General features: G+C 34.9%; 2 protein-coding genes across 2 annotated transcripts; one reads left to right on the top strand and one right to left on the bottom strand.

The window, feature by feature from the left end:
- Positions 1–8,120: 8,120 nt before the first annotated feature.
- On the bottom strand, positions 8,121–10,452 carry LOC140839547 (rho GTPase-activating protein 5-like). The gene is made up of 4 exons (XM_073206339.1): positions 9,881–10,452; positions 9,111–9,231; positions 8,911–9,030; positions 8,121–8,726 (listed from the first exon to the last, which is right to left on the bottom strand). The coding sequence occupies exons 1-4, from the start codon at positions 10,273–10,275 to the stop codon at positions 8,202–8,204; spliced, it is 1,161 nt and encodes a 386-aa protein (XP_073062440.1). The 5' UTR covers positions 10,276–10,452; the 3' UTR covers positions 8,121–8,201.
- An 814-nt stretch (positions 10,453–11,266) lies between these two features.
- On the top strand, positions 11,267–14,926 carry LOC140839544 (probable xyloglucan endotransglucosylase/hydrolase protein 28). The gene has a single exon (XM_073206327.1). The coding sequence runs from the start codon at positions 11,523–11,525 to the stop codon at positions 12,441–12,443; it is 921 nt and encodes a 306-aa protein (XP_073062428.1). The 5' UTR covers positions 11,267–11,522; the 3' UTR covers positions 12,444–14,926.
- The last annotated feature ends 9,788 nt before the right edge of the window (positions 14,927–24,714 follow it).

Raw genomic sequence — 24,714 nt, 5'->3', positions numbered from 1 at the left:
GAATTGTTAGGTAGGACCTGGCCTTAATTAATTACAATTTATTCTCGATTTGTCTGAAATTGTAATACACTTGTAACCTTTTTATATTTGGATAGGTTTTCTCGTGAGACGATCTCACGAATTTTTATTTGTGAAACGTGTTAATCCTATCGATATTCTCAATAAAAAGTAATAATATTAACATAAAAAGTAATATTTTTTCATGGAATATCCAAATAAGAAATATGTCTCACAAAATATGACCGTAAGACCGTTTCACATAATTTTTTACCTTTATACTTAGCTTATTAAATTTTCTAAAGGTTTTCATGAATTATTATTGCAAATAATTAACGTAAACCCTTCTTTATATGAACAGAAGAAAACTTAAGTGTTTTTTTTTTGGTATTTCACGGAAAACAAAAATAGTAGACATGTATGATGTATATATGTTGCCCTTAATTTGATTATCTAACAATAATTATATTTTATTTAATTATACTTCATAATCACACAATTCTTACTCCATAATTGAAAATTTGATTTTCTTTAAACGAAACATATGAGACCTCATACATGTAATAATAATAAATTAATTACACTTAATATTGTGTGCACTGCCACATATGACTTAGCTAATTATATAATTATTAACGAAGTCCCACTTAAATTAAATATAATATAATATTTGGTCACTCTCATGTCGCTTTTTTCTCGTTTAAATATTAATTAATTCCTACTAGCTATCTCTGATAAATTTTTATATTTTCATTTTCTGAAACATGGGAAGACCTTTCTTATAATATTATCATACATAGCGCTTGATACATCTCGCAATTATTTGAAAACATCTGATGGCCTTTAATATATAAAAATATTAAAAATATATATTATATACTACACAATAACTGATATGACACTATCTCACGTGTTAATTTTGTTTAAACATAATTTTTTCCTGAGCCTGTCCCTTGAAAAACATTACTTTTTTTATGTTTAAAGTATTATTTGTCATTTTAGATATGATGAATCAGATCGATCTATCTCACGAATATAGATACATGATATTATAAGACTGAAACATACTCTATATACTATTATTAACATTACGTGGCATGTGAATCGTGGTGTTAACATATTTAACTTTTGTTATAGTAATTTTTTTCTGAGTAACTTTTAATTGAGTCACGATCACTATATATCATTTTTGTCAGTATTTCAACAAGTGGAACCTAGCTTATTGTCCAGTATTGAAGATGGTTTTCTTCGTTTACTTTATTAAACTTTGAAAATGTTGGACCTTGTCGATTGATGCTCCACGTGTTTTTTTCCCTAAAAAAATCCCATTTCAGTGAAATTACAAATTCCCGAGAGAGAATAAAGGCAGTGAACAAAACGAGAGGGATAGGGAACATGAAATTGAAGAGATTTAGGTCCCATGAATTGCAAGTTGCAAACTAAGACAGTGTCCCACGTATTGGATGACATCTGTATGATTTAGTTTGAGCTACGTCGGAAGTATTATTTTCGATGCGTTCTGTACATGATATTTGCTTATGAACTCAAATAAAAAATAATAATTCTGAATCTCACATTATTTGTTTTAAATTTTATATAAAAATATACAGATCGATGTTAATCATTCAATATAGCATAAAATGATCATGTCTATTTTGTCGGAACATATGTATATTTAGTACGAACCTTCGCCTTCTTCTTTTCTTCTGTCACGACAATATTATATTGCTGCCCACCCGTCGAGTTTATAATTAATTCTAATATATTTATTATATAGATTATAGTAAGGAAATAACTATATTTCCTGCATGTCTATCTTAAAATAATCGATGGAAGTCGTGGTCTAGAAAAACCTAGCCCAAATTTGGGTATTCGTATGCAATTTGTATGCATTCAATTTGAGCCACCGGCATCATTATCAAATATATCAACATTATGCATCAATTTCATTATGTCGTGTACGAGGCATTGCAAGGAAAGGACAACAAGAATTTCTTCCAACGCCTTCTTTTATTTCCTACATAAGCCAAAAAATAAAAAAAAATCAATGAGAATTTCTTCCAACGCCTTCTTTTTTTGTTGTCCGAGTGTACATGTTTTTTTTTTTTGTATAATTAATGCTTAAATATTTAAATTTAATTTGCTTGTATCAATTTTTTTTAATAAATTCAAGAATAATATTGTGTGTGGTTATAATATGATAACTTACATCATATGCTTCGATTAATGATTTAAACACATGGATTTCAAATTCTTTAAATTTTTTGGATAAATAAAATTCAAGTGGATTTCAAATGTAAATTAAGTTATGTAGTTTCAATTATAATTTGAGTATAAGTTAAAATTCATCTATCAAAATTTTCTTTTAAATATAATTTGTCAACTAAACACAATAAAAATATCTGTTCGTTGATCTTTTTTCGGTAATCCATTGATTGTAGGTGCATCCGTGCATATGGCCAATGACAAAGACAGAAAGAATTAGTAAATGTGAAATTGGGCGTGCCCACACACATGCCTTGTTCATATAAACAAGTTGACATTACGAGTATTGCATTAATTTTTTATGCATTTATATTAATGAGATTCATCGATCTGATGTATAATTATAATAAAAAAAACAATATTTAAGCATAAAAACAGATATTTTTCATGAATTGAATTGATCGGAGATCTGTTTTTTAAAACTAATAATAAGACAATCTCAGGAAAAAAAAATATATTTTAGCTTCTCTACCGGCTAGGAAACCATTATTTTAAACGCACAGTCAAAAGTTGAAGTGATGTTTTCTTGGTTACAAAAAAAAAAAAAAAACGAAAAAAGAGAGAAACATTAAAGAATGTCTTGCACATGTTTCAATTGTTGTGAACACGCGCGTTCATCGTTCCTATGCCGACTTTGGTGCTAAGTCGTTGAAATATCGAATCGTTCACTTTGTTATCTCCTCTTGTTTAATAAAGCGAAAGACAATTATAAAAACTTGTTGAATTGTTTTTTAAATCAATCTTATAAATGAATTTTTATGTTGAATCATTTTAGAAAAAAAAAAGAAATTAGAAAAAGGAAAATAATATTTTTGATCATATGACTTACATATTTTTAATTTTTTTATTGTTAGCAGTCAATTAAAGTCAGTAATTTCCGAGCCACGTCATCACTTTCTGATGAATAACTAGCAAAATTGAAAAGAAGGTGTAATTTAGTTGACTAAAACTGTGAATTGATCGATAAAAAGACCAAAAATGAAAGCTAATCATGTTATAGAAAACTGCGTTCACTCCGAAAATTGATCCAGTGTGCACTTACAGGTAGCGTCAACAGATCCCTTTACAAAAAAAAAAAAATGTTCTTCTTCCCATTAGAAAATATGATTTTTAGGGCTTCTATCTCAATTTTTTTAAGAAAAAAATATCGCCTGGAGTATTTTTTTTTAGACCGGTCAAGTGACCATCCTGACCTGCCCGAAAGAAGACACTACCATTTCATAATGCTTCTTAAATCATTATATACATTTTCCAAGTATTTCTTGGTCTGATCTCGGGAGGCACTGATCCAATATTCTTGATTTCGAAAGAAATATCCTTGGGACACCATTTCGACTTATATGGTTTGTGTCTACTTTATTATTAATTCATTGTAATTAATATTGTTTAAATTATTTATGATAGATTGTATTATGCTATGCAAAATAATTATTATATATATATGTAGGAAGGAGGTCACGGTATATACAATCAAATCATATAATTATTAGTGGCTTTGTTTGAAAACCATGCTAAATTCAAAGTATCTAATCAAATCAAGCAACATATATTGCATGCATGCATGTGTGTGTCAATGAGAAAAATGCAGCAGCTCCCACATCACATCTCATACCATATAATTCATCATAAAAAAATTGTGTATAAAATGTGACCACGTGCTTTCGATGCCTAATTAATTTATACATTTCATGTCCTGCCACGAATTAATAAACCCAATTTTGATCACATCCCATAAAATTATATAATAATAATAATAATAATAATAATAATAATAATTTTTATTTTAACATATGGTTTGTTGAAGCACGTAATTCCAGGAATAGAAGTGAAGTAATAAATTAATCTGGTTTAAAAAAAATAAGGGAAGTAATAAATTATTCTCAAGAATTTGCTCCAGATCACTAATTAAAGTATATACATATATAAATGGAGTCAGCCTCCCTCGATTTTTTAATTTCATTGATTAAAGATCTAAAATTAATTATATTTTTCACCTTCCCTCCTAATATTTGTTCTTGTTCCCGTAAAATTTTAAACATTTTTTTGTCGTCTAGACTTTCTTTTTGTGGCTCCGTTCCATTGTGTGTATATATATATATATATATATATTATATATAAAGGATATAGTATATATAATTATAGCCTCGTACCAAACACCTAGCTTATTGTTTTTTTCAGCGCACAGCCAAAATCGTTGAAAGGATTGCTGCTAGCTACAGCTAGCTTGCGCGGGTAATGTATTAATAATTACAATCAAGACTTTATTTTGCAGTAAGTAAATTTATATTAATATTTCAATTTTTAAGCCACATTTTCGTAATTAATATATTTTCTTAATTGCTTAATTCCTACTTATACTTGTCGAAATAACTTAAAATAAATATTTATTTATATAAATAAATAATAATTATGCGTGAAATGCTGAAGCTAGAAAATAGGTATAGGCAAAACAATTAAAATCATAACGACGATACCATAAATGATATTGATTTGCCTCGTACTAGGTACAGATCAGAGACCACACAAACAAACACAGTCGAAAACTCTGACCTTGTTTGGTTAAAGAAGCTCGAGTTAATTTTTTTTTAAAAAAAAACCTATTTTTTTAAAGATGTAATTATTGTATCCAGAAGATTATTTTAAGTAATTTGTACCTTTTTAAAGGATGAAATATTTGAAAATTGTGTGGAGAAGTTAAGTATTTAATATATTTTTTTTTTCGCGAACAATAAAGTACTTTAAAAGGTGATTTTTCATTTTATAGAAGTTAGAATTTATGATTTTTGTTTACTATTTAAATATAAAAATAAAAAGAGATTTTAAAATTTATATAAACGCCGAAACTGCTTAGGCTTTTTTAATAAACTGCTTTAAAAAGCTGAATTTATTTAGATTTTTTTAAGCTACAACTTTTATACAAAATTCATTCTAAATAATTTAATTTTCTAGCTATTTATTAATTATTAATTAATCGGTGTGCTTCCAATTAAAGATAAAATAAATAAATCTTAAATTTGCAAAAGCCCACTTTTTTGACATATTTTACAGGATGCATTTATTGTTCTTTAAAAATTATCGCTCAGATTCAAATGTTCGTTCCCCAAAATGCACCTGTCCTACATCCAATAGCACATCACATCTCCTTGCCAATATGATAGCGAATTGTGGGGGCTAGTTTTAGTTAATTTATCACAATCCTTACTATTCTTTTGTTTTCCTAGTAAAAAAGGACAATATATTTATCTCAGTTGAAATATTTTTAAAAAAACAAAAATGGCAAAAACTTGTGTGGGACGGTCTCACTGCTCGTATTTTGTGAGATATATATCTTATTTGGGTTATCCATCAAAAAATGTTATTTTTTATACTAAGAGTTTTACTTTTTATTGCGAATATCGATAGAGTTAACATGTCTCATAGATGAAGATTCGTGAGACCGTCTCACAAGAGACCTACTCTTGTTCTAATATATTAGTAGTTAGCGATCTCAAATTCACTAACGTAACAATAATAATCCTCGGGGAAAACCATCAAGGGCATTGCCTAAATCGACGACGAATAAATTACTGATATATATCTAATAATATCAGCAATGCCAAATAAACCACCGGCCATCGAATAATCACAAGAATATTCAGAATTCCACCTCGACATTTTGATTTTTGAAATATTCGCACTTATTGCTTTAGCACGTGAATAATTCACCGTAAATATGTCAAAATGTGAATGTACCACGTGAATAATTCACCGTAAATATGTCAAAATGTGAATGTACCTAGCCAGGACCCAGGATACATAAAGATTGAGACGTCAACTAATATTTGTCGTCTTTCTCTACCATATGAACACAATAAAGTCAAATTAAAAATATTTTAAAAAAAAACATATGAAATTATTCACAAAATTAAATTATCAACCCAAACTGCATGCATTTCAATTTTGTAATGTTGGTATTAATTGCCTTCTTTATTGGAGTAATGAAGTTTCCCTGTGCTACTTTAGGATCTTGACTTGATCCGTGACCAAGTAGAACAGATCACAAACACAATAACATGGACAAGAATCAATCAGAGAACTCACGCTTCTTGTGTATGCACTAGAACACACACACACACACCCAAACACAAATCCACAACAGGGTTACGTGGTTCGGTCCCTTTAAAGACCTACATCCACGGAGAAGTACCACCCTTTATTGATTTCCAGAAATACTTGTTAATACACAGAGTTTACAATTTAGCAACTGAAAGCAAAACTTTACAAGACTTGATCAAGCTTATTCCCTTGACTCTTCTTGTGCTCTCCCCTTGCCACCCTCTCTGTATCTCGCCGGACTTCTGCTTTCCCGGATTGTATCACCAGGTTTCTTCTTGGGTCTTTATCTTGGAAGGTTTCTTGGAGTATTTGTTAGTCGAAGCTAAGAATTGAGTTCACCCTCTGATCGATAGCTTCCCCCTCCTTTTAACCGCTATTTTCTGTTTTTCCGGTTATGGGCTTGTATTTCACCAATGTTAATTGGCCCAACTGCTTCCTCCATTAAACTTGTTGGACTTCACCTTTGAGGCCCAATACCTACCAACCCAATGATTAGAGAAACCCGTTCAACATGTAATTAAATATAATACCAATATTGAAGTTACAAAATCAAATTAGCTAGGAATCATCACCAAACAAGTTCTCCGAATCAGATCCGCGATACTAGTACCATATCAAACGATTGATCATCAACCTTTATCATATTCCTATTATTAAATACTTCACTTTCCTAGCTTGGAATCAACTAATACGAATTGATTTGAAGGGAATTTTTTTTAAAAAAAAAAGAAAAAAGAAAACCCTCATGAACCCTACTATTTCTTGATAACGGGCCTACAAAATGAATGTAATACCACAACAAATCAAATAATAAAAGCCTGCAACTTTTGAAACACTGGCCCAATGGACAGGTCATTTACTCGGGGTGAACAGTCTTCGGGCCGGGTAAGGTACAACTTTTGGACTTCTGGGCTCAAGATGTAGCATAGTCTCACCTTACTAAGATTTAATTATTAGGTTTTAATGGTCAGAATTAAATAAAGTTCCAACTAGTTAGGTGACCTAATTAATAAAGTTAATTATTTAACAACTATATTACACAATTTTATGAATAATTTAATGTTTTATCAAAAAATAAAAATATTAGTTAAATTTAAATTAATGTACATTAGTTTTATAAACTCAATCGTATATAAATTATACAATATATAAAATTTAAAATTAATTTATATTTGAGCAAAATTCTATATGTTTCTGGTGATTTTTTTTTCCTTCCAAAAAACAGTCTCAAATTTAATTTTTTTGTGATGCTTCAGATTTGTTTGGACGATTTCACATATAGATGTCCGAATTGGTAAAGTAGTAAACCGTTTGGTAAATAGTCGTGTGTTTGATTTCATATCAATACTTTATTGGGAGAGTATGTTGCATAAGATTGATCCAATGCGATTTACTTTATAAATTAGGTTTGTAAATTAATGTGTTAACCCAAAAGTTTATTCAATATATACCTGATGATGATAGAGATTACGAGTATAATCTCCTTAAAAATAAACAAGTCAGTTGTATCGTCATTAACACGAGTATAAGTATAAAAATGAGTGACTACCGATTCATAAAAAAATTTGTTTGAAGGATCGTTTGAGCATTAAGGTTTTTTATTAGATCGTCTCATGGGCTATATCTCATGAAACGAGTCTATTCGACTCATATCTATCATGAAAAGTAATATTATAAATATAAAAAGTAATATTTTTTCATTAGTTGAGTCAAATAATAAATTTGTATCATAAAATTAACCAATGAGACGGTCACACGATAATTTATCAGGATTACCGTGCCGATTTGTATTACAAAAATGGTACTTACAATTCCACATACATTGTATTCCACATACATGGTACTTACAAGCTTAGACGATTCAATATGCCCTCCCCTTCGATGTCGTATTCCTCTTTAAAACCACCGGCCAATGTACGCCTTTTAGTGCCACTCTTCGAGGGGTTATTATCGGGAGCTTGTTCAAGGGTATAATAATCAGAAGATTGCTCCTTCACCACCGGTTGATGATCCCTTCCATCTGAAGAGGCAGCTGGTCGAGATTGATTCTCTCTTTCGTGGAGGGTTTTCAGGATCAGCGTCTTGAGAAAGTTCATGACTTGCACGGCATGAATCAGTGCCGTTAGGGGATCGGCCATTTGGGCCATATTGGGAGCAAACACCATTGCGATGTTCCTTGAATTCATCTTGTTCTGATGCTCGTACTGTGCTACGTCCGCCATCAAATTTATCGCCCAGTCAAGTAATGCCGCTTCTGTGGGAGGAAGCAGCTTCACAAGTTGGGTGAACTCTTCCTCAGTGTTGCAGTGCATCACCTGTTCGGACGTCAAAGAGTCGAGAACTCCCCAGGGAAGTTCTCTAAACCATGCCTGTTTCAAAATCACCTCTTCATCGGTCATGATTTTAAAAATGTCCATGTTCATCTAATAATATCTACCACCGTACCACAATGATCCGATGCAAACAAAGGCTACCTCATTTATACTAATTTAGAATCACACCAGATGTGGTAGTGCTACTATCAAATTCCATATTGCAAACAAGCGTAAGTACCTTTATCAACCCAGATAAGCAGTGGACATCAATTCCAAGTGGCACAAGACCTCTGTTGAGTTGCTTCCTAACAATTTCTTCTTGACTATTCTCGGCGTTTATTCGGAAAATTCCTTCCGCCTTCAGCAAGTAAGATACACAACACATGATCTCTTGAAGTCCAATTGATTAAAGAAGAGTAGAGAGATATGTATACATACTTGGAGGCCGCCTTCCGAATACAAACGATTCTGCATCCGAAGAAGTATTACGGGCACACTGTTTCCTCTATGATCATTGGAACATTGCATTGACTGCGGAGAGACTCCAAACACACTTGCACTGTAATCATTAATATCAGAAAAGTATACAAAATTAGAATCGGGTTATAAAAAATCAACACTAAGACGAGCTGTTTATAAATATAGATGTGCAGATAGCAATTCTTAATCAGTGTATGTCTATATATACAATTATACATACACATTTTCGTTAAAAGAATGTGTTATATCTCATCTTTTCTTTGCATTTATAAAATGACCCGCCAGCCACTGTTTTAGAACAACAAAAGTTGGTAAGACAAGTGCATTTTAACAACCTTATCAGGTAAATTAACTTACATTATATGCACTTGCTGCACAACTTGTTCGCGCATCCATCGAATCACAGTTTTATAAATGATTCACTAATAAATTGCAGGGCCTCAAGTAAAAAACAAAAGCAAAAAAATTGAACATACGTATGCATATTTGCATTTCAATTTTGGATGAATTTTATAGTTTCAGAAAATTATACTATACAAAATATTTTGTAAAAAATAATTTTTGATTATAAATCAATTTGTGGAAAATAATTTTGAGACATAATTTTTCTATTTGTTTTGTCTATATAAAAAACCTAATTTTAAATTACGAAATCACTAGTTTTAAGAAACTATCGACATTTTTACGGTGCGAGTGAGGTAGTTTTTTGTATATACTGAAGAGGAAACCTGGCGCTGGGGGGTTTACGGGGGATTTCCGGCTGGAGCTCGACCGGGATTCCAAGAAATCCGTTGAACCGATCGAACGTGACATGTGACACGTGGCGTACGTCGGTGGGCCAACCAATGTCGACGTCTGAGTCGACGCCGTCGTCGTCCACGCTGCAAGTGACCAGCGATTTTCGAAGCGCCGCGAGAAGTGAAAAATGCGGTTGCTGATTGAGACTACAAGAATTTTGCGAGGGGATTATAAATGGCGTGGTAACCGGATCCTCCGAATCATAGTCGGCTTCATCATCGCTGTTGAAATCCCCGAAATATCCCTCGTCTTCTTCTTCTTGTTCTTCTTCCTGATGGTACGTATACGCAGATGGCGTTGGAGAGGAAGGGTTGAATTGTTGCATTGAGAGCGTGCAAGACTTGGATCTCAAAAGCAACAGCAGTAGTAAAATTACTGAAGTCGTCAACTAATAATCAACACAAACGCGTGGAGTAAATGAGAGGTAAAAACAAATGTGGCATTCATTAATGATTTAACTGGCAGAGGATAACAAGATTGTTGGGACAATAAAAGGGAAATGAATGAAAGAGCGGTGGTGCTTGAATGACAAGAGATTGAGCAAAATTTGTGTGAGACGGTCTCACGAATAATATTTGTGAGACAGATCTCTTATTTGGGTTATCCATGAAAAAATATTATTTTTTATGCTAAGAGTATTACTTTTTATTGTGAATATGGGTAGGGTTGACCCGTCTCACAGAATAAGATCCGTGAAACGGTCTCACATGAGATTCACTCTAGTTACTATATACAGCTTATGTATTTTTTTAAAATATTTGTAAAGTTTATATGGGAACAAACAATATATATAAAAACATGGGTTAATCTCTTAATTTTTATACCGCGCTAGGATCAGTAATCTTCTATTTCTGTTATTTTTTCTATATGGGAATATTTTTTTTTGAGACAAGGGTAATATTCACCATAAAAAGTAATATTTTTTCATGGATGACCCAAATAAGAGACTGCGTTAAACAAGTTTTGACCTAATTATATGTTCTCTCGGTTGTATAGATTTCTTTCTTTCTATACATTTGGGACATAAATAGTATAATATAAGTTACCGTATTTTTAGTAATTAATTTATAAGTTGAACTGCTGAAGATCTTCCTAGAAGTTTCTCTATTATTTCTCACCTTAATTAGAATGATGTAAAGTTACATTTATTATCAGATGAATTTTTTCATACGGGTAGGTTGGTTAAAATCCTATTTAAACACCGCTTTAAATGCTTCCACCCTGTCATACCTCAAAGCAAATAATGAAAATCCACAACAATTAAATTCATTTTTTATGATATCCAAGAAAAGAAATCACCGATAAATTTAATTACACTGCCTTTCCTCGTATATATTTTGTTCCATACTTCAATTTTACATCATATAAAATAATATATTTTAAGCTTTCTCAGAAAAGCTATGGCTACCTACACAAGGAAAGAAAGCCTGTATCCAGCAAATATTTCAGTAATTTAGCACCCTCCGGTGTTCTGCAATCTGCGTTGTATAAATTAATGCGTACATTCACTAAATCAAAGGCGAAAATGAGATTGATTTAGAGAAGTTGAAAAAAAACAAGGATTTCCGGATAATGAGTGTGTATATTATACTAAGTATTCTCTTCCTTTTCAGCACGATTATACTGTTCCATGTAAGTCATACTCAGATTAATTATCAAACCCTCGTCTCATTCGACAAAGGGTTCAATCCATTATACGGAGAGCTTAACATCAGTCCTTACGAAGCCAACAAATCGGTACAAATCTCCATGGATGAAGCAACTAGTTCTGGCTTCCAGTCAAAGCTAATGTACATGTATGGACACTTCGAGTCATCCATAAAGTTGCCGGAGAATTACAGCGCAGGAGTCGTGGTCACCTTCTACACGTGCAACGATCACAAGTACCCGTATCGCCACGACGAAATAGATTTTGAGTTCTTGGGCCACATCCATGGTCAAGAGTGGCTGGTGCAGACAAATTTCTATGGAAACGGGAGTACTAGTAGAGGAAGGGAAGAGAGATACGTATTATGGTTCGACCCTTCGCAGGATTTTCACCGTTATGGGATTCTGTGGACTGATGATAGAATCACATATTACGTGGATGATGTTCCGATCAGGCATGTGAGAAGAGTGGAAGCCATGCGAGGTGATTTCCCATCTAAAGAAATGGGAGTGTATGGGACTATATGGAACGGATCGGATTGGGCCACAAGTGGTGGGCAGCACAAATTGGATCTTAGTCATGGACCCTACGTAGCCAAGTACTCGAGTTTTGTGTTAAATGGATGTGCATTTGACCCGACTCAAAAACCGTACCGGTGCAAATTTTGGAATGAATTGACAAGCAAAGAGAGAGTCCGAATGCAGGGTTTTCGAAGAAAATATATGACTTATTCGCATTGCTACGATAAAAGACGTTACATTGTTCCATTGCCGGAATGTGTGGTTGATTTCACGGAACTTGAACATCTTCGAAAATTTGATCGTTGGACTTTCGGGGAATTTTAGATTTGTTTGCGTACGGTGTTTATCAGCATGAGTTATCCAGAGGAAATTAGTAAAGCCTTAATATTACAGTTTCATTAATCTCTGGTCATGGGAGGACTATAATGATTGTTGGGTGATAAAGGTCTTAATAATTTATATATGTATATGTGTGTGTGTGTGTGTGTTTTTTTTTTAATTAATACAATAGATTATTTCGATGAGGGTATGTTGTTAATATGAGATTGATATTTAAATAATGATCTGGGAATGATATATTTAATGGGTTTTTTTGGTATGTATACATCATCAGTCATAACATTAGTTTTCCTTGAAATCAAGAAAATACCCGAGCGGATATCCAATGTACAAATATAGATATCCTTTCCTAATGGCTTTATTTTCTTTAGTTCTTTACTCTCTTCTTTTTGAAGACAGTGTCATTCCTCAATAGAACAAATATTGCAGTATAAAAAGTTAAATCATCGAGTTTATTTGTGAAATCTAAAGATTTATTAAAGACAACAAACACCAATCTGACAAATAAATCTAATTAGAAACATATGAACAAATATTGGTGATACCCCATAAGAGCCCGGGTCATGGATGATCCGAGAAGCTAAATGGATAACCCAAATCAGAGTCCATATGCAAACTATTTTCTTCAGCAGCCGGGCATGTGGATGCGCGGGATATGTACTCCTCGGGCAATCAGGAGCTCGGGCTCTCGTGCAAGCTCCCGGGGACTTTTACCCGGGCTACTTCGAAAAGCGCACAACACTCGAGTGTATCAATATGAGCTACCTCATGCTTGACAGTCATTACTGTTAGAACTGCATGAGTTTGGCGTGTCAAAGAAGTCATCATAAACAGGGTATGGGACACCGCCTTACCATACTTAGCAGGTGGGCGTTGAAAACTGGGTAATCATGTTATTTTCTCCTATAAATAGCAGGTATACCTCTCATTTACGGATTCTAGAATTTTGTATCTTCGAGTTTTCACATATATTCTGACATATATTATCCTCATCTTTTATCTTCAACCTGCTGACTTACAGTCGCAAGTTTTCACATATATTCTCACATATATTATCCTCATCAAGAATTTTGTATCTTCGAGTTTTCACATATATTCCGACGCTCATTCACGAGTTCATCTTCTTATTTGCAGGTTACAGTCGCAACAGTCATATTATACAGAGATATATCTTCATCACATAAATATCTCCCGTTGATATATTTCTTTAAACACAAAAAACTCTTATCAGATCCGATGGATTGCCCCGATCCAGTTCACCCGATCTACCCGGTTCACATCAAATATTATTATCTCAGAAATAGAAACAAGCATTTGAGCTTTTCATAAAAAACAACAAAGACACAAAAACAACATTGCGCGCGTCATTTCATCTCTAATTTGATGTTTTTTTCCTTCCAAAAAAGGGAGTCTAATAGGGTATTTCGGGCAATGCCTAAACCTAATTGGATACCATCTTACATCCAACTATTTCGGTTCAAAATAAAGTACCGCACATAATTTCAATCTAGAAATTGGGTACCCAACTCAAAATATCCAATGCTCGAGATATATTCACGACCACCGGTTGTATATTTTCCGTTATCTCAAATAATAGACCAGTTTCTACTCGTATTTTTTTCTTATTTTTTTTACTAACATACTCTTGTTAATTAATCTTGGAAAACATTCACTTATTTTTCGAACGAATTAAATAAAAATAAAACATGAAGTTTGTAAACTTTGTTATCTTATTAATCCGTGTAAAAAAAAAACAAACAACTCTACATAATTAAGACGAATGGAATAATATTTACTAAAAATTAATGCATGCTTCAAGATACATACCAGCAAATAGAAGAAGAAATTGGCAATTACATGTGGTGGTTCGGAAACTAGCAAGCTAGCCTATTTTGTTTCGTACAACCCTTGTCATTACTTCATTATCCTCGAAACAAGTCGATCCCCTCCTTGGTTCCAATCGATTTCTTTTACTTCACATTTTTGCAAAAAAATTGCAGCATTCTCCCATTTCAAAACCAATGCTCTATTTTAAACCACAAAAACATTTTGAGTATTTTTTTATATGGATTTATTTAATATCTTGATGATAAACCTAGGTACTAGTTCTTGTATGCGTGTGTGTCTGAGAAAATTGAAATATACAGGCATCGTCTGAGGTTGAGAATTTGAGTTTTCAGGACGAAATAAAAAGAGGAGAAGAAGATGATTAGTGAGGGATTAATTAATTGATGAGATGAGTTAAAAGGGGCGGGGTAGATCTAGAAATTACAGGAAGAGGCCGGCAGATATATGGATCTGAACAAGATAACACACGAGTGGATTAATCAGATCTGGGAAAGGATGGGAATCATCTGACACAAAAACACAATCATAACATGCTTGAAAAAAAAACAGAAATGGAAAAGGTTGTAATGATGAAAACCTTTTGTTTTCTAAATCGACAGACGAAAGAAATCATTCAAACCTAGCTCAAAGTCAAGATCCCCATCATTACACCAATCAGCGAAGCCCAACTCTCCATATTTAGTCCCAAAAAACTGCCAAGAAAAGTATTAAAAAAACAAAAACAAATTTGACCGATCCCGTTACCTTTGCATAAATCAGTCGGTGATGTGAGCCAAGGGGGGAAGCAATATTTAGGGGGGAATGAAGCCTGGTCCGATGACACAGCAGCCTTAGATCTATAAATGAAATCCGATAAAGCAAGAGTCCTCGAGCCAGACAACGTTCCCCTCGAAAACAAAACTCCATCTTTAATTATCCGTAAGAGAGCTTAAATCAAAACAAACTTGGTTCTGGCCTCTCTATCCCTTTATCCCCCAAAACTTTCGCCTTCTTTTAAGGGAGACGGAGAGAGAGGGGAAGTAGAGCTGGAAGCAGCTGATGTGAAATGAATTGAGACCCAAAAATAAAAGATACAAAACTTTCACTATCACTACCCTACATTTTCGGTAGGTTTATTAAATGTAAAAATTGTTTAGATCTTATACATTTTAACTTTGAGCCCTCCCAGTCAATGTCTTCAACAATTGGGGTCTACATTCAATACACACACACAAATATATATATATATATATATATATATATATATATATATATATATAGCAAGAGAGACATATAGAAATAGTCATGGTTTCGTGGTGTGACATTTTATAATTCTATATTTATGTTCGTTCATTACAATCAAATTTCATCAATATCAATCAGAAATCATTCGACATTCATCTCTCCTCGTTCTCACGTATTCAATTTTTTTAAGAAATTTTTTTATTTAACAAACACAAAACGTGTGCCACGTTCCTAGTATATATTAAATAGATAAAAACTTGTGTGAAACGATATCACAGGTCGTATTTTTTGAGACAGATATCTTATTTGGGTCATCCATGAAAAAATATTACTTTTTATGCTAGGAGTATTATTTTTATTATTTAGAGTTGACATGTCTCACAGATAAAGATTCGTGAGACCGTTTCACAACAAGAGACCTACTCTATTGAATATGATTGATTAGTATGTTTTCTCAACGAACCCCCAATGTAATAAATTTTCTCCTTTTTATATATCATCTTCACAGATGAAGAGTTAACAACCATTTTTTATTTAAAAAAAACAATAATAATAATATTTAAAAAAAAAAAACAGCGATGTCAATGGAGTAACAAGAAGTAGTACTATACACAAGAAGTATATATATATATATATATATATATATATATATATATATATATATATATATATATATATATATATATATACACACACACTGTGTGTGTGAAAAATATTCCCAAATCATCAGCTAGCGGATCAAGGATTTGAATTATGTTTGTTGATTTAGTTTACGAAATTGCTCGCGAGATGAATAATATACAAGTTAAATAAACTAGCACCGTGAGCTGCCTTCAGCAAACTTATTTGAAACCGATGAAAATTAAAATGGCCTTTTGGCTTCCATATTGATCATTTTGTCCACCATTCTACAGTTTACGTGACTAATAATTGTCATTGTTCCTCGTATCCAAAACGCAGCGATCAAATGAAGAAAATCAAGATTTTATGGATAACCTTTAAAAGAAAGAAAAAAAAACTTGCCATGGAATATAAATCTTGATTCAATGGTGTACGTGTTTGTAAATGCTATGGATACGCATGAAGAATGATAAAAGTGAATCCTGATTCCCATTGATAAAGGTGGAGAGCAGTTGGTTTCACATTTTAATGCTTTGAAATTATAGGAATCTGTGCTGTGCATAGAGAAAGTAAGTAATTGTCAACCCTTTTTCCTCGTTTTTCTTTGCCACAGCCCCACAACTTTAAAGTGTGTGCATATAATTAAAGAGTCGTTCACTTTTAGGTTGATGAATCGAATGACGTACGGGACAAATCATTAAAATATTGTATCTTTTATCAAATAATTGTTTACCTGTCTAAGTATTTGCATCAATCTGCAGACCAACTCTTGAATTTAATTGCCAAATAATGATCTCGTGTACTTGAGAGGCACAATTTTCTCTTGCAAAAAATTTATCAGTGAATTTAATTTTACTGAGAACAAAGTTAATTGAAAGTTTCAGAAGAGGTGAGGTAGCTTGGCTCCAACTTTTGACCCATTATGAGACGCCCAGCTCATATAAAAATTCACTGCGCCACATATTGACCGACGATTTCGGTTGGGAATAATTCTAGCAAGCGAACTAGGTCAAGTTATAGTAATTGGACAGACGTCCAAGTATCGATCCCACAGAGACTATTATTTAATTACTAAGATTCGATTATTTTATTTAATCTAGGCGAACAATAAAGAGTGATTGTTTTGTAAGATGTAACGAATTAAATTAAACCAAGCTATGCTAAATTAATGACTAAGAGCAAATTTCAGAGAAGCTTGGAACTTGGGGATTTTTAAATTTAAATAAAATGACCGGGACACACAACGGTAACAAACTCAGATTTTATCACGCACTGGAACAATTTAACCACAGATTATTCGCTGTCACGATGCAATTCCCTAATTTAATTATAAATCCATTTCTAGAATTTATAATCCTATTTTCATTTAACAGTCCAATTATTTTTAATTGAATTTAATTAAACAAAAACGCATTTATCCACGAAGAATTACAGCTGTCGCCTAAAATCGCACACTGAAACCGAATACTATTTCTAGTCGGTTTAACCGCGTGTTGATTAATATTTTTGAAGCTAAATTTAACCAATTCTCTTTCGAGTCAAGATTAAACAACAAACATGCAAATAATTGGCCAAATTAAAAGCACGAAATTTATACAAATATTAATCAATAACATAGAACAATTTTATAAATCAAACACTTCAATGAATAACAAAAATCAGTCGTTTGTTCCTATCGTGGTCCCGATCACAAAAGAAAACTACTCCATAAATTCAAAACCAAAATCAAATTTAATAATTGAATTCATGAATAAAAAGCTAGAAAATTAAAAGAGACGAGAAAATCTCAGCGATGGCGCGCAGATATGCGTGTGAAGCGCGTCGTTTTCTCCCTCGATTTTCTCTCCGAGCCGTTGCCTTCTTTCACAAGTATGAAATTCCTCTCCAAAAACTCCAAAGTCGGCCGCCCTCTCGAAATTCAACCCCCCATTTTGTTTTGTCTTTTTCCTTTTTATTCTTCTTCCAAATCTCGAGCAAATCTTCGCCAAATTCATCATCCGATATCATGGACACGGACCCCGTATCAGCCTCCGGAGTGGGGTCCGTGTAGCTTCTGTAATTTGACTTTCTCTTGTGAAGACGGACACGGACCCCGTGTATGGGTCCGTCCAGAGGTCCGTCTAGCTTCTGTAATTTGCAATCTTGGTAACTGAATGGCACGGACCTGTCTCCGGGGTCCGTGTCCGGGTCCGTGTCTCTTCGGCAAAATTCTTCTTTTGTGGTTGAATGACACGGACCCTTACACGGGATCCGTGTAAGGGTCTGTGTATTGGTTCATGCTTTCTTCCTATTCTTCCGGTTATTTCTGACGTGGCATTGCAGAGTTTGACATTTCTTTCACTTCTTTGGCTTTTCTCCTCTTTTGGTCAAACCTACAATCAGCAAAAAATGAAACGAAATAAGCGCCAAACTCGGGGTAAAAAGATGCCAAATAAGCACGAATACGACAAAATAATATCCCTAAAGTACTATATAATTCGTGCTTATCAACTCCCCCACACTTAACCTTTGTTCGTCCTCGAACAAATCAGACAAAAATAAGGATGAGAAACATTTCAGATTCAGAACTCAAGTGACACAATCAAAACTTCTCAATTTGTCACATTCGTTCACCCCCAGTCAAAAGATCACGCTTCGCATATCATAAAATTCGTTTTCGTCGCAATTCAAGATTCAAACATTTACCCAGTAAAGATCAACAGAACAAAATGTGTGTAGTGTGTAGGTCCGACTCGTACTCATCTCCAGCTACTTGGTTTCATGATTACTTATTTTCATTTGTTATCGAAACGCCCCATATGCTTGACTTTCATACCCCTCTCTACTAAATGTTGAACGACAGTGACTTGGTTAATAGGTCTTTTTAAGCTTATAACGTAAGGCCAAGGCTCACGGCTACAATAAAAGATAGGGAATCAAAAGTGAGATACAATAAGCATTATTCCTGTAGCACATTCATTCAACTTTCGACTCGTCAACAGTTATTGTCTTTTCATCAATTCCAGAGCTCTAGCGTCTCCTTTTCTTTCTCATTGTTCACCCACTTTCACCCAAAAAATTTTGTTTCGGGTGCTTTCAACACTGCACATTTTCCTCCTTTTTCCTTTTCTGTCAACATTCTTTCTTTTTTTTTTTTTTTTTTTTTTTTTTTTCATGAATAAAAATTCATAGACTCCTTCACACATATCTCTTCAATCTATTGGAGTATTTCAAACATTTCAATGTGCACAGGAGTTTTATTTCTCTCACATGTAGGTAGGAAAAAGTGTATAGGCTATGATTCAGGTAGTTGATGTGGGACATTGAATAAGTGACGAATGGGGGCTAACTGTGTGTCATTGACACACACCATTCGATTTTTTTTTTAGGCTTAAAAGGGGTCGCTAGTTTGGGGATGGTAAGGTGTGGCCACCTTATGTCGGACCCCATACTTAGCCAATAGACTGTCAAATTGACGATTACAAAAATGAGTACCCCCATCGCTAATGATGGCCCTAGGTGTGCCAAAACGTGAGAAAATATTTTTCATAAGAAATTGAACAACAACCCTAGAGTCATTAGTTTTGCATGCAGTAGCCTCTACCCATTTAGACACGTAGTCCACAGCCACCAAAATGTACTTGTTCCCAAAAGAAACCGGGAACGGCCCCATGAAATCTATACCCCAAACATCAAATATCTCACATACCAAAATATTATTAAGAGGCATTTCATGTCGTCTAGAGATATTACCTGTACGCTGACAATTTGAACATTTTGTAACATACTCATGCGAATCCTTAAACAAAGTAGGCCAATAAAAACAAGACTGGAGGACTTTGGACGCAGTTCTAGTTGCCCCAAAGTGGCCTCCAGCCGGACCAGCATGACAATGAAACAAAATTTCACTTACCTCTTCCTGGGGTACACATCTACGGATTATACCGTCTGCACATATTCTAAACAAATAAGGGTCCTCCCACAAATAATATTTCAAATCAGAGAAAAATTTCTTCTTTTGTTGGTATGTAAAATGGGGAGGAATGAACTTACTTGATAGATAATTAACAAAATCGGCATACCATGGTAAACTGTCGATTGCAAAGAGTTGCTCGTCTGGGAAGTCATCACGAATAATTGCATTACCTGAACTTGGATTCTCCAAACGAGAAAGATGGTCTGCAACCTGGTTCTCTGTTCCCTTCCTATCGATGATGTCCAAATCGAATTCCTGCAAAAGAAGAATCCAACGAATTAGCCTTGGCTTTGCATCCTTTTTAGCCATCAAGTATTTCAAGGCGGAATGGTCAGTATGCACGACTACTTTGCTTCCTATGAGATACGATCTAAACTTATCAAGAGCAAAAACCACGGCAAGAAGCTCCTTCTCTGTAGTGGCATAGTTCAGTTGGGCGGCTGACAGTGTCATACTAACATAGTAGATGACATGAATGCATTTATCCCGTTTTTGGCCCAACACTGCCCCTAGAGCTGTGTCACTTGCATCACACATCACCTCAAATGGCGACCCCCAATCAGGTGCTATCATCACTGGTGCGGTGATCAACTTCTCCTTCAGGACCTGAAATGCCTGCACACACTCATCAGAAAAATCAAATTTCACATCTTTTATCAGTAAATTGGTCAGTGGCTTAGAAATGCAGGAAAAATCTTTGATAAAACGTCTATAAAACCCTGCATGTCCTAAAAAACTACGCACTCCTCGGATGTTTGTTGGGGCGGGGAGTTTCTCTATCACTTCAATCTTAGCCTTATCGACCTCAATCCCCTTTTCAGAAATTTTGTGCCCCAACACTATCCCCTCTCTCACCATAAAATGGCATTTTTCCCAGTTCAGCACCAAATTTGACTCCTCACATCTCTCCAAAACTTTAGACAAATTAATCAAACAAGTATCGAATGAAGAGCCAAACACAGAAAAATCATCCATAAATATTTCAATGAAATCCTCAATCATATCATGGAAAATTGCCATCATGCATCGTTGGAAGGTCGCTGGTGCATTACATAGGCCGAATGGCATTCGTTTATATGCAAATGTCCCATAAGGACAAGTAAAAGTGGTTTTCTCCTGATCTTCATGGTCGATAGGAATTTGCATATAACCTGAATAACCATCCAGGAAACAGTAAAAAGGATGTCCAGCTAACCTTTCCAACATTTGATCAATAAAAGGGAGGGGGAAGTGGTCTTTACGGGTGGCGTCATTAAGTTTCCTATAATCAATGCAGACACGCCACCCCGTAACAGTTCTGGTAGGAATTAATTCATTATTTTCATTCTTCACAACAGTGATCCCACCTTTTTTCGGAACAACTTGCACTGGACTAACCCACCTACTATCAGAAATTGGGTAAATAATACCTGCGTCCAGTAGCTTTATCACCTCTTTCTTCACCACCTCTTGCATAGCTGGGTTCAGACGTCTTTGAGGTTGGGTGGATGTCTTGTGGTCAGCCTCCATCAGAATTTTGTGCATGCACATGGAGGAGCTGATCCCCTTGATGTCCGCAATGCTCCAACCTATTGCTTTGATATTATCCCTCAGAACTCGCAGCAGCTTTTCTTCTTCCGTACCTGTCAAAGTAGAGGACACTATTACTGGCAGTTTATCACAATCAAGCAAAAACAAATATTTCAAATGAGAGGGAAGAGGTTTCATCTCTAAGATTGGGGCTTCTTCAATGGATGACCTTAAAGGTCTTGGGACATGCCCAAGCTCCCCAATCCTAGAGTTTACCGTTCTTGAAATCGGTCTGCCTGCTTCCAGATAATGCATGTATTCCTTCACATCCTCATTCTCCAACTCTCCTGAACATGAAACAGTCAAACAAATCTCCAAAGGATCTTCACCTATCAATTCCTGCAAACCATGCTCAACAAGCTCATCAGTAGCATCAATTCTAAAACAATCAGATGTATCATTAGGATATTTGATGGACTGAAAAACATTGAACACCACACTCTCATCATTCAATCTCAACACCAACTCACCCTTGTGTACATCTATCAGAGCTTTCCCAGTGGCTAAAAATGGTCTCCCTAAAATAAGAGGAATCTCACGATCCTCTTCCATGTCTAACACAACAAAGTCCACTGGGAAAATAAACTTGTCAACCTTTACTAACACATCCTCTACAATTCCCCTAGGAAATTTAATTGATCTATCAGCTAACTGTAGAGAAATTGTAGTTGGTTTCACTTCACCTATTCCTAGCTTCTCAAAACATGAATAAGGCATCAAATTTATGCTTGCACCTAAGTCACATAAAGCTTTAGCAAAAAATGAAGTTCCTATAGTGCAGGGAATAGAGAAACTACCTGGATCCTTAAGCTTTGGGGGTAATTTATTTTGTAAAATAGCAGAACATTCCTCCGAAAGCTTAACTTTCTCCCTTGCATCCTCAGGCTTTGGCTTGGCTGATTCCTTCTCCTTCACATCACTTCCACCATCAATTGCCTCTTGCTTAGTGGGAGACGTCACCGTGACTGCATTGACACCCTTAGGATTCTTTTCCGTGTCACTAGGTAGTGAACCCGGAGCTCGTGTAGCCATCTGTGTCGCTAACTGCCCTAGTTGAGTCTCCACTCTTTGCATCATGGCATCATGATTTTGCCATCTCATCTCATTCCCTGCTATGTACTTGGCGAGCATGTCCTCAAGATTAGACTTGCTATCCTGTGGCTTGAAACCAGGTGGCATAGAAGGTCCAGCACCTTGTGGAGGTTTAGGTGGTTGTTGAGGAGGCCTTTGCTGTGCAGGGTGTTGTGGAGGATTAAACTGTAATGGCACCACAGCATTCTCGGACTGTCTCCACCCGAAATTTGGATGATTCCTCCAGCCTGGATTATAGGAGAAACTGTATGGATTGTTTTGCTGACGCCCCTGGTTTCCCAAATAATTTACTGAATCCCCTCCAAAACACTGTATTTCCTCACAAGGCAGATCCGGCATGAATGGCATGTCACAAGATGGACCACCAACCATTTCAGCATTTCCTTGGATCTGATTCACTGACTTGACTGGTATTGACTTCTGCGCTTGTAACTGTGACATCTGATGTGTCAATCCATCAAGTTTTGCTGTAATCGCTGTCAAAGCATCCATCTCAAGGAATCCTACTTTCTTCTCCCTGCGGTTGTCTTGCCAACCCACATTGCTCTCGGCCATATTAGATATGATTTCGAGCGCTGCGGTTGGCGTTTTCCTATATAGACTCCCATTTGCTGCCGCATCAAGCATAGATCTCACAGAAGGATCTACCCCATAGTAAAATGTCTCCACCTGTTGGCCTACTGAAAAACCATGTCTCGGGCACATTCTCAACATCTTTTTAAACCTCGCCCATGCTGAATTCAGTGATTCCCCATCTCTCTGTCTAAATGAAGTGATTTCATTTCGCAGTTGTGTAATCTTAGTAGGGGGAAAATACCTGTGCATGAAGAACTCAACTAGCCCATCCCAAGTAGTGATAGAACCAGCTGGAAGGTCGCGAAGCCACTCCATAGCTTCTCCTTGCAAGGAGAATGGAAATAGTCTGAGTCGAATGGCATCAGTACTCACCCCATTGCACTTAATCGTATCACAGATTGACAGAAAATTCTCCAGATGTGCATTGGGGTCTTCAGATGGTGCTCCACCAAACTTTACTTGCATTTGAATCATTTGGATGATGCCTGGCTTTAGCTCGAATGAGTTTGCCTGAATCGTAGGGCGGATGATACTAGACCCATAACCTCCAAATGCTGGCCGATGAAGTTCCATCAACGTGCGTTCATCCTCTTCTCCGGCCATTCTCTCAACTTCTGGTTTATGATCTATTTCAGATTCTGCTTCAGATTCAAATTCCAGAGTCAAGTTGTTGTTCCTTCGGGCTCTGCGGATACTGCGGAGAGTGCTTTCAATCTCAAGATCAAGTGGCACTAGATTCCTGACGTCTTGAGCACGGCTCATATAACACGAGCTAACCCCTGAAATCAAAAATTTAAGTGCACGATTTAAGCTCCAAGAGAAAATAAGTAGAATAAACAAAGGTAATTAAAATGCCAAAGAAAAGAATAACTGAAAAATTTAAAACTAAGAATAAAAGCCTAGTCTCAAACAAATAATTTATCCTAATATTAAATAAATAGTCCCCGGCAACGGCGCCAAAAACTTGACCGACGATTTCGGTTGGGAATAATTCTAGCAAGCGAACTAGGTCAAGTTATAGTAATTGGACAGACGTCCAAGTATCGATCCCACAGAGACTATTATTTAATTACTAAGATTCGATTATTTTATTTAATCTAGGCGAACAATAAAGAGTGATTGTTTTGTAAGATGTAACGAATTAAATTAAACCAAGCTATGCTAAATTAATGACTAAGAGCAAATTTCAGAGAAGCTTGGAACTTGGGGATTTTTAAATTTAAATAAAATGACCGGGACACACAACGGTAACAAACTCAGATTTTATCACGCACTGGAACAATTTAACCACAGATTATTCGCTGTCACGATGCAATTCCCTAATTTAATTATAAATCCATTTCTAGAATTTATAATCCTATTTTCATTTAA

The sequence above is a fragment of the Primulina eburnea genome, chromosome 1 (genome assembly GCF_022965805.1).
Source record: "Primulina eburnea isolate SZY01 chromosome 1, ASM2296580v1, whole genome shotgun sequence".
NCBI lineage: Eukaryota > Viridiplantae > Streptophyta > Magnoliopsida > Lamiales > Gesneriaceae > Primulina > Primulina eburnea.
The sequence above is the reverse complement of the archived record's forward strand: the minus strand, read 5'-3'. Positions and strand labels throughout refer to the sequence as shown.